Raw genomic sequence first — 11761 nt, 5'->3', positions numbered from 1 at the left:
TGCATTGAGCAGTGAACTAAAAGTGTACAGAGCCGTGCAGTAAAGACCGATTCAATCGTCACACTGGAGAAACAGATGCAAACCAAGTAGATACGGTACCGAGACAATCTCAGCAATTTTTTTTAGGAAACGAACATAACCGGAGATATGTTGGCAAATATGATGATTTTGCATATCACCGCTGCAACCCAGGCCATCTGACGCGGCGACGCCTCTTGTTGTTTAGTCTTTTTTTCAAGTGTGAGACCTAAAATATCTTTCTTCGTGGTGAGTTTTTGACCTTTTCTATCATGTAATTCACTATTGCAGACTTTAACACAACAAGAACGTACCATTTTAAATCAAATAAAAAAGACAATTCTCCAACTACAGAACACCTTGGCTTTGATACCCTACAAACGGCGGAGATACCCAAAATGCACTTCGATTCTCGTGAGTGTGACGTCACCTGACAAAGACCGATTATGAATATTGCTGTGTTGGTGTCACCATTGCCCTATGCATGGGGGACAAAAAAACAAAGCCTATTCAAAAGCATTGACTTCAAAAACAGACATGCAGAAAATATGCTTTCTGTGTAGACAATTTTAAATAGAGGAGAATCTTGCAAGATTTGTACCAGTTTGCACTTAAATTACTCTTTATGCGTGGATAAATTGGACAGATGTAGCCTAATGCTAATAGCACATCATTTATCCCATCAGCTGAAATGATAGGAAATCATCTTAAACATAGGGCCATAAAATTATGACTCAGCCAAAATAAATAAATAAATAATAATAATAATAATAAACAGTCCAATTCCAGTGAACCTTTGGTTCATCTTGGTTCAAAGGCCAGGCTGTAGGCCTGAACTGAAATTACACAGGTTAACTCATTTTTTTCCTGAAACCATGACCCATTTAGATGTTATAAAAGCTTTTAGAATCCATAACAGCTCTTCAACTATGCTATTTTTTCACAGTAGTTAAATTAACTTATGACCTTAATTGATTTTAAATGTCTTCTATTTTTCATTATGCCTGTGTAAAGCTCTTTGAATTACCACTGTGTATGTAATTAAACTCGCATTGCCCAGAGTATCATATTCCTCTATCTGTATGTGTGCTGTAGGTTTGATCCTTTCTTGGACTGAGAATGGCGAGACCAATGAAAACACTGAAAGCTACACTGACAATAAATGTTTTTGACTTACACTCAAGCCCATAGTGGGTTTCCATGGTGATGCTCTCACCTCTCTCCTGCTGTCACAGTAAGGCTGCAGAAACAGAAGTCATTGACATGTTTTGCATAGTTACAGCTCGCAGGAACACAAGCCCGCAAGTATCCGGCTAAATAGAAACGGATGAGCAGAGAGGGCATAAACCAAACGGTTTCAGCTCAAGACTAATTTAACCTCAGACATCATGCTTCAACTCCCACTCCCTGAACTTTTGCTTCTCTCTCCTCTGATCGCACACAAAGAAGGGGCGTGTTTAGGAGGATTCATCGCTCTGTTGGACACCAGCTACCTCTGTTCCTGAATCGTGACTGTAGGAGTGAGATGGAGTCTATTGGAGTTTGCTTGCCGTGTGAAACATACATTCTGAGTTTACTGTAAAATCACACTTGGGTCGTGGCAACTCCCACACAGCACTAACTATTGGCTCCCTACTAAGAGGCAACATTATTCCCTAAGTGAAGGGCCCCTCAGACAGAGACACTGAGCTGAATGGCATTGAGCTGCACAGGAGAGGGTCCCCACATGAAAGAGCCGACTTTGGCCACAATATCTAGTGACAGAAACGTCTGAGACTCTGACATTTGCGAGTGATGAAACTCCAAGTAAAACCTATTGACATGCACGCTGAACCCCTGTGGTCCGCTGTTGTCTTACAGCATGTTGGCAGGTACAGATGAGTGTTTGCAGACAAAGTCGACACCCGCTTTTCCCTTACATTATTTATTTCATTTCAAGTGCCAATCAAGCATGGTGTATTGGCAGGTGCAAGAATCAGCAGGGGGAGGATGGGAAGCTCTGTGAGGTGCATGGGATGCTGGATGCATCACACAGGAAAGGAAACTCAGGAGGGGTGAAAAGGGACAATTACAAGTTTGGGGGGATGCTTCAGTGGGAATAATACATTGTGGAAAAATATGCTTCCATTTCTATTAATATTTACACAATTTAATGATGATGAAGTTGTTAATGAATTACATTTCTATTAATATTTACACAATGTAATGATGATGAAGTCGTTAATGAATTAATGAATTACAATTATCATTAATGATCCTCAAGTTGTTCCAAACCTGTATGAATTTATTTCTTCTGCTGAACACAAAAGAAGATATTTTGAAGAATGTTGGTAACCAAACAGTTTCTGGTATGCTTTGAATTCATGGGGGTAACACAAAAGAAAATATTTTGAAGAATGTTGGTAACCAAACAGTTTCTGGTATGCTTTGAATTCATGGGGGGTTTTTTTCAAAGGGGACAAGCAGCTGTTTAGTTACCAACATTTCAAATTATATATTTTTCCCAAAATATATATTTTTCAAAATAGATGTTCAACAAAAGAAAGAAACTTGTACAGGTGACAGAATTTTCATTTTTCCCCTTTTAACAGTGAGGTGTAATTTTGCTTTTTAATGCAATTTATACAATTGCAATACAATTTAATGAATTGACACTACTGGTTAAATGTTGGTTAATATCTTTTTTTCTATGCTTTTGAAAGAAGTCTCTTACATTCACCAAGACTTAAAGATTTAAAGTATGTTTTTTTTATATATATATTTTAAAGTGTAATTTATTTCTGTGATGGCAAAGCTGAATTTTCAGCAGTCATTACTCCAGTCTTTCAGTGTCACATGATCCTTCAGAAATAATATGCTGATTTGGTGTTTTTATTTAGGAAAGGTGCATTAAATTAATCAAAAGTGACAGTAAAGACATTTATAATGTTCCAAAACTTTTTTCTGTTTCTGTTAATTGCACTTTATATTCATCAAAGAATTCTGAAAAAAAAAATCAGTTTCCACAAAAATATTAAGCAGCAAAAACGGTTTATTAACTCTTATTATTATAATCTACATATATAATAATAAGAACCATTACTAATAACTGATCACCAATAATAATTGAAAATAACTGAGCACCAAATCAGCATATTATAATGATTTCTGAAAGATCAGGTGATTAGAGTAATGGCTGCTGAAAATTCAGCTTTTTCATCCCAGGAATAGATTACATTTTAAAATATATTAATAAAAAGGTTATTTGAAATTGTAATAATATTTTACAATATTTCAGTTTTTACTATATTTTTGACCAAAAAAATGCACCCTTAATGAGCACAAGAGACTTCATTCAAAAACATTAACTATTCCAAACTTTGGACCAATAGTGTATATCATCAAAAACTGACGCAGAATCCGTTTTCATGTGCTGCTGTAGTCAGTCACGCAATTGTCAAGCACACAATTGCCCGCTTTTGTAGGCAAACGCATACAGGCCAAATAATGTCAATAATGTGTTGTGCATTTTATTTTTTGATTCCCTGAGCTGCTGAAATATATTCCCTTTTGAAGTCAGTTGAGGACACAAGTGTGATATAACCTTAAAATTTTCACCCGCTCTGAAGATTTAAGTCCACAGCATGTCAACAGAAATGACCAGGGCCTGCTGTGAAATCCCTATATTTGCACTCGGTTAGGATGGATGCATAAAAGACCCGCACCAGAAATGAGTGCATCAGCAGCTACTCTTTCTCCATTTGGTCACATTTACAGCCTCATCAAATTGATGGTCGCGGTTGTCGAGTTAGGTAACAAGCCGCAATACGAAGCCACCCCTCAATGCTCTGGAAGGCAGAGTAAGGACAAATAAAGATCTGCCTTTACTTGCCCTTGCATGTCACATTATGTGCAATCATGTCAGAGGTAATTAGCCATGTGGGAAGAATACAAATCAGAGTATTAAGGGTACCTGGGGTGGGCACAACAATCAGTCAAGTGTAGTATTCTAACTTCAGTTTAAAACAAACTTGAATAAACATTGTTCCTCAGTGGGCGCTGTCACTTCCAACTTTCAACTTAATTACCGCAGGAACATAAGAAACAACATTGTTAGAGTAACACAAACTTATTAATAGAAAACGACTACCAGTCGGTCTTGAAACAAGTTGTTATTAATGGTGCCATTCCTCCAAGGAATTTCAGATTTCCCCTTCTTGTTCACGCGTAGCCTGGAGCAGAATAACTTGTACAGGATAAGGAGGCAATTAAAACACGCAGTGTCAATCAACAGTTGTTCTAGAAAGTGGGGCAGAAATGTCAGTGATAAATAATTAGAATGTTGCCAAAAAATCTTAACAGTCTCTCTGTTAGTAGCAGTTTGCATTACATGCATTTGTGTCACTTTTCAAGAAAACAAGGGCAACGCCGTCCAGTGGCACTCATGACTATGTAGAGCTTGTGAAGACTGGGGATGTCTCTTAACAGTGCACTATCCCAGTTTAGCTAGACCCGGACTAGATTGCAAACAGCACATTTTTCAATGGCCCAATGAGCAAAATACTTGTGTTAGGATGGATGATTACTGACCTTTGCAGTGCCTTTAACTCCTGTTAAAGCTGGTTTCAAAACTCAGGGCTTGTGCCACTTGAGCTGTAAGTTAATCCTGGATTTTTTCCTAAACGAAAGCACAAGCAATAAAACTAGACAGAGAAATCGCATTTTCACAGATGCCTCAGACTGTATGACCTGCTCACAAACTGCCCTAAAAGAGAGAGAGAGAGAGGGAGAGAAAGAAAGAAAGTATCGTGGTATTACTGTGTTTTTTAGACATGGTACAATAATAATCCCATGTTTTGGAAATGCACCTTAATATTCTTTATCATTTACCACAAAATACAGTCTAAATAACATTTTATACTGTATGGATACAAGATTTAAGTACCATTACTGTACCATGTTATCACCATGATAATCAGTATTATCTATATAGCATGTAACAACACCACAACCACTGAAGAAATTAATTTAATTGTGGAAACTAATACATGTTTAGTTCACATTATTTACTACATATAGTTGTCTGTTTTTCTAATATATCTATATTATTAAATTAATTCCATCGAAATACAAATGGCTAACCTACTGAGCATTCACTACTGACTAATAAAGTGTGCTCCAAGTGTGGAATAAATCTGGGCATCTTCAGAATGGTGCACAGACAGCAAATGTCTTTGCAGTTTAGTTTGCTACGTCATGCGTGATACATGACAAACTGTACAACATTGCCATCTACTGGCAAGCTGTTTAAACATCCCAACAGTGTGTAAATCTATTTTTATTTAAATGTGTATTTATTTATTTATTTACACATTTATTTGAATAGATTGGGTTGTATTCATTCTACAGCAGTAAGATCATTTCATAGACTTACACCTATTTACCTATTTTAATTAGTATTTTAATGACATTTTTTGTCCACACTTAAGGTTGTGTTGTTGTAATGTTAAACCACTAGAGGGAGCGCAACTCCTATTTCCTGTGGGAAACGTTGGAATTTGGCCTAATCAAATTATGATTGAGTAATACAGCAGTTAACTAGTTCTGATAAATAAGCAGAAATACAAATATATTTCAGCACATTTTCAGATTCTGGCACTATTTTATCCATTCTCCATTTGTTTTGTTTCAGCTGTTTTTTTTTTTTTTCAATGAAAAAGAGAAGACAGTGATCAAAGTAGGCTTTTTTAAAATAGCTATACAGTGCCTGCAGAAAGGCACATTGTGTTGCAAAGTCCAACAAATTGAAAAGTCCAACATATTTAAATTGTTCATTAATCATATTAGATCCGTTCTACTGTCGTGAATCCCTGTCAAAAGGTACTATACACTTTAGTTATTAATATGTACTTTTAAAGTACTAATATGTAGGCTACCATTTTGGGGTAGCTTTTGTACTGTATCTTGTGGTATCACCCCAGTGACAGCTTTGTACCTTTTTTTTCTGAGTGATAAAGATTGCTAATACTTAAGCACTGTGAAATCAATTGGAACATATTGGGGAAAAAATCCAGACACTACTAAGATCAGGACATCATATCAAATTGAGCAAGCAGACAAGAAGGGCAATTGTCAAAGAAATGAGCAGCAGGCCAAACGAGAATCTGTCCAGGCATCAACAACCTCATAAGCACTTCACTTACTCACCCACTTAATTTCAGTGTGCGGACATTATTTTTTCTTTAGCAGGAACAAAATGCAAAAACACTTTCTGATATTTTCTGAACAGCACTGCAACTCCTTCTTTGGTCATATTCAGTCAGTTTTGATCAACCGTGTGCTCTGAATCCAACCCGCCACACAGTCATGTCTGCAGTTTCCAAAGTCCTTCAGTGCAAGTCTATTAGCTGGCAGGCTGAAACTGAGGCAATTTTCTTTTCTTTGATCAAGTAATCAAAAGGAACCATCAAAGTTGGCAATTACTGTTCCTCAAACGTGACTTAATTACATCCTATAGCTGTTCAAAGACAAATGTTCATACAGAACACATTTGCCATCCAAAGGGGAAAATGAATGCCATTTATTTTTTCTACTAATTAATATAGTATAATGAGGATCAACCATGTAATGGCATCTACACGGACCGGATGCGCTTACACACCAATATAGCTTTTGAAACGAGCAATCAATTAGCTGTACAGATAACTTGGATCAAATTACTCTCAATCGATTGTCCCAGAATATTGCTTAACCTCATACTGTGTGTGTTTTTAAGTGTGATGAATGGGAGCCATTCTTAAGAATTGTTCTGGGGGTTGAGTTTTACAGCTATCCCTATTCTTACCCTCTCAAACCAATGAGGGTTAAGATTTGTGGGGTAGAAACAGAACAATCCTCTCCCCCTCTGAATGACTGAAAAGGCCACAGAGAAAATACAGACTTCCTGTCACAAATCTCTCATTGATTTTCCTTTTAACACTAGCTAAATGGAGATGCGCTACAGCACTATATTTGATGAGACTGCTTTTATATGTGAATACACATATGGACAAAAGCATACGCACAGCGCATATACACAAACAAACATGCCCTCTGCCATCCATACGTCTAAATGACTACAATCAATGATCTATCTACACATCAAGTGTTTTTACTTGCCGTCGAAATTAATATATATGTATATGTAACCCGGTCTCAATTATTTACAAAGCAGGCATAATATAAACAAACACATATTTCATAATTCTCACAAGTTACTATTAATTATTTGTCAATGTAATAGTTACACAGATTAAGGTAACGGAATGTAAAAGAATTGTCAATTAGAGTCAGCAAAATTCATTGAGGAAATGTTTTAGCTATATGTTTCATGTCTCTCAGGTGGATTTATCTTCAGCTCTCAAACAAAGTTAATTGTCTGCAAAAGCACAACTGGATCAATGGTGCATCATTTGTGTGATGCTGTTATTCGCATTATCCTTTGGTATCCGGCAATATCTTTGATTAACTGACAATAAATCCACCTGACCTCATTTCCTAGATGGTTAATCTTTCGTACACAACCTAAAGGTGAGTATTGATCTTGTATTGAGTTTCTAATCAAGATCAGTATGCCTATGCAATCTTATTAGCCTGATTGGTTTATCATGTCAAGTAATTGCTAGCCAATGATTTTGGTTTTGTGTAATCAAACATGTTTTTGAAAATTTCATTTAAGAGAGGAAATTGATCATGGTTTGATTTCAGTGGAATGAACCTTGTTAACAAGTGAAGAGCAATCAGTATACGATATACACAAAGGAAACATGATTGGATCAACATTTATGGATCAATCAGAGAAATAAAAGAAAATATTAAAAGAAAATAATAAAGTCACACGGGGACGGGGATGAAGACACAATGGCAACATGGCAGATAGGCTATTATGTCTGGAAAGGTATATGCTTTTGTTTTATTTGTTTATTGATTCATTACAATATTTTACACGATTTCGTTGTTTAATCCATTTTGAGACATTTTATACATAGGTATACATTTAAACAAAGATGTGATTATTTTTCGAATTTATTCTAAATGCAACTGTTGACCGTGTAATTGCATCCATGCGTATCCTTCTACTGCATTGATTTGAAAGGGCAGCTGTCATACTATTCTTCAGTAAACAGGTGGCGCTCATGCTTTAAATTCCTCCATGCCATCAAGTAAGAAATAAAACTTCATGAAAGGTTTTTTGATCATACGATAAGCTTGTTTCGTTATGAACTGTAAGCAAACTGTATTGACGTCATACTTGCTCTTAAGTGGGCACAAACTGAGGAGGTTAAAAAGGCAGGCGCTCTTGAAAGTGTGTATTCTTTTACACATAAGTATAGGCTATGTTTCAACAGCATTTGCAGACAAAATGTGAGTAACCGCAAAACTTTGGATTACAATTTAAGCCGGTTAGAGTGCACTAAACAGACGCGTTCACCTGAGGTAAACCATAGCATCCGCGATTTAATCGTTGTCTGTATCCTATCGGTGTTTACAGCGACAGTACAATAACCATAAATATTTATCACGTTATTATAGATTTACATATTTTAAAAAAACTCACAAAATGTTTAGTATTTTGTTTACAACGTCTAGAAACTCATAATAAAAATTATGTGTCCGCGAGACGAACCTCAACTAAAAGTGGTCAAGGAAAAAAAAAACCCTGACAGAAATGTATAAAAAAAAAACGTCGACAGTGAATAGCCTAATTCGCACACAGTGTGTCAGATGTGGATCGCAAAGTGGATTCCATTTATGCTCGGACAGTCTTTGGATATTCTTATTAAGTAAAGTGCTTAATGGTGCCTAATCAGCGAATATTCACTGTCCAACTGAGCCAAAAGGACCGACCTTCTCCAGAGATCCGAGCACATGCGCAGTATCTTTACACATAGTGCGCGTACTTCGACCTTACATACATATTCGGTCAACTGAGCAAGCAACAACACACTTTGACAGTTGATGTGGACTGACATGAACTTTTAATAATTTTGGAATGTTAATTTATGTTCATAGCCTACATTTTTTTAAAGACAACCCGTTGTTTTGAAGATTGCTGAAGATATGACAAAGAAGATATCAAAAGGTTGAATATAACGCAGTGTCGTGATATTAGTGTTTTTATCGTAATATCGGAACTCTCAATATTGTTTTTTATTCTGTTCTCGTGGGGTGTGTCCATCAGAGCAGCACTGAGCGCTTGTTGGAGTCTGCCCGGATGTGTATATGATGTCTGATCACTTGTTCCTCACCAGTGCGCAGCTGGCGCGCAATGGATTTATTGTGGAAATTGTTCTATATCGTATTTAACCTTCTCCAGAGATCCAGGCACATGCGCAGTATCTTCACACTTAGTGCGCGTACTTCGACCGTACATGCATATTGTCGGGCAACTGAGCGCGCGACAGCACACCGCTGACAGTTGATGTGGACTGATATGAACTTTAAATAATTTTGGAATTTTCTTTTATTCGTGTTCATATACATTTTTAAGACAAACCGATGTTTTGAACGATTGCTGAAGATATGATAAAGAGATATCAAAAGGTTAAATATAACCCAATGTCGCGATATTAGTGTTTTTATCGCAATATCGGAACTCTCAGTATTGGTTTTTATTCTGTTCTCGTGGGGTGTGTCCCTCAGAGCAGCACTGAGCGCTTGTTGGAGTCTGCCCGGATGTGTATATGATGTCTGATCACTTGTTCCTCACCAGTGCGCAGCTGGCGCGCAATGGATTTATTGTGGAAATTGTTCTATATCGTATTTAACCAGTTTCTCAGCTCTCTGAATGGATCTGAATAAAGCGACGATGATATTCGTAACTTTTTGGATAATGTTGCCTGTTCTTGGTAAGTTGAGATGCATGTGTTCCAGTGTTTGTTTGCGCGTTACATCTGTATCAACTAGCCTACAATAGACACATATGTAATTCAGAAGCATGCATAATTTTTTTTTATTTTATTTCGTAACTTTTTGGATAATGTTGCCTGTTCTTGGTAAGTTGAGATGCATGTGTTCCAGTGTTTGTTTGCGCGTTACATCTGTATCAACTAGCCTACAATAGACACATGTAATTCAGAAGCATGCATAATTTTTTTTATTTTTATGATTAGTATGATTGTTCATATTATATTATTATTATTATTTCTAAATCCTAATCATTACTTGAGACATTTTATATGTAGCAGGAATTAATAGGAAATAAAATACATTTTTAAGTGTTTTGTCTATTATCATATAAGTTGTCTCTATTTGTTTGAATTGGGTCCACTAAAGTAACAAGGTAAGTGATATCACCTTAATTATGAACATTAGAAAATCGTGGTAATGATGTGCCTGACAATTTCGCCATTCTGTCTTATTCACATCTGTAATTTTTTCTTTTCCCTGCACAGATTTAATGCACTTCTCAAAGGCAGATGCGATCACACAGTCTCGGTCGGTTCGGCTGGACTGCGTTAGGGCTCATGAACAGTGTTTGGCGAAGTATGGCTGCAGTACTAAGTACCGAACCATGAGACAGTGTGTGGCCGGGAGAGCCGGTAACTTCAGCATGCTGGCTGAACCCGAGGCGCAGGACGAGTGCCGGAACGCCATAGAGTCCATGAAGCAAAGTCCTCTATACGACTGCAAGTGTAGGAGAGGAATGAAGAAAGAGAAAAACTGTCTGCGCATCTTCTGGAGTATATACCAAAGTTTACAGGGTAATCAGATCCAGGATGAACAGAATCCAATATGACAAATGATCATGCCTTGTAGACCACTTTAAGTCTTGGAAATGCATTCAGAGCTTTTATAACCTAAAACAAAAGTTCAAAAGTGCTGGTTCTAAGAATGATACATGTAACAGTTTGGGTTCTTGCAAAATTACTATTTCTTACTGGTACTTTGCTGGTGTTTATCTTCCAGCCAATGACTTGCTAGAGGACTCGCCATATGAGCCAGTCAACAGCCGTTTGTCTGATATTTTTCGTCTGGCTCCAATAATATCAGGTAAGTCTTATGATAATATATATATATATATCCACCTCACACTTATCTTCACACTGAATACAAATCATTTATTTACCATCTTTTTGCTTTGTCTGTATGCTTAATGTGCTTAATATATGGATATGTCTCAGGTTTATGTGTATGTTCTCTTTCCCTGCCTCGTTCTTGAGATATGCTCATTTGGTTATATGGATAAAAGTGTCTGTAGAATTAATTTAAATTGAAATGTCTGGTGGCTTATGAATGACCCGCCTGCATCATTTATGAAAGCTTTGTAATGGATGTTAGAGATTTGAGTGAACAGGTTTAATTATGTCCTTGGAAAAGAGTCAATGCCTATTGCATTCCTGTAGAGGACTAACAGAACAAGTGCTGCTGCATGATGGAGACGGTTTAGTCATGTCCTGTAGATGGCGCTGTTCCTCCCCTGTTCAGCTACAGTGAGGTCTGCTGGTGTTGAAGACACTGACAGAATCTCTCAATCTGAGCAGTGCTTGACTGTAGAAGTTCTGCAGTAAATCTCCATGGTGACAGACAGTAGCTCAGTTCCAAAACCTAGTGAGTTGCCTCGCTGCCAGCTGCCTACACGGACAGTATTCTAATCCTCATGGAAACTCATAAGTGACCAATTTGGAACACTCTATGTAGATGGCACCTCCCTACGGTGCACAAATACCACTCCACACCCAATTTGAGACTAGCAATTGATTTCAGTGCTGTTTGACATTATGTT

The 11761-nt window shown here is 37.1% G+C and overlaps 1 protein-coding gene across 1 annotated transcript in view; it reads left to right on the top strand.

Annotated features, from left to right (window-relative positions):
- The first annotated feature begins 9691 nt into the window (after positions 1-9691).
- Positions 9692-11761, top strand: part of LOC107707958 (GDNF family receptor alpha-1-like) — a 29438-nt gene continuing 27368 nt past the window's right edge. The window contains exons 1-3 of the mRNA XM_016512082.1: positions 9692-9884; positions 10431-10739; positions 10945-11028. Of these exons, the coding sequence (XP_016367568.1) occupies positions 9824-9884; positions 10431-10739; positions 10945-11028 (454 nt within the window). The 5' untranslated portion in view covers positions 9692-9823. The remainder of the gene's footprint in view (positions 9885-10430; positions 10740-10944; positions 11029-11761) is intronic.

Source organism: Sinocyclocheilus rhinocerous, unplaced genomic scaffold, assembly GCF_001515625.1.
Source record: "Sinocyclocheilus rhinocerous isolate Xijiao unplaced genomic scaffold, SAMN03320098_v1.1 scaffold1243, whole genome shotgun sequence".
Classification (NCBI taxonomy): domain Eukaryota; kingdom Metazoa; phylum Chordata; class Actinopteri; order Cypriniformes; family Cyprinidae; genus Sinocyclocheilus; species Sinocyclocheilus rhinocerous.
Note: the sequence above shows the minus strand (reverse complement) of the source record. Positions and strands in the feature narration are given on the sequence as shown.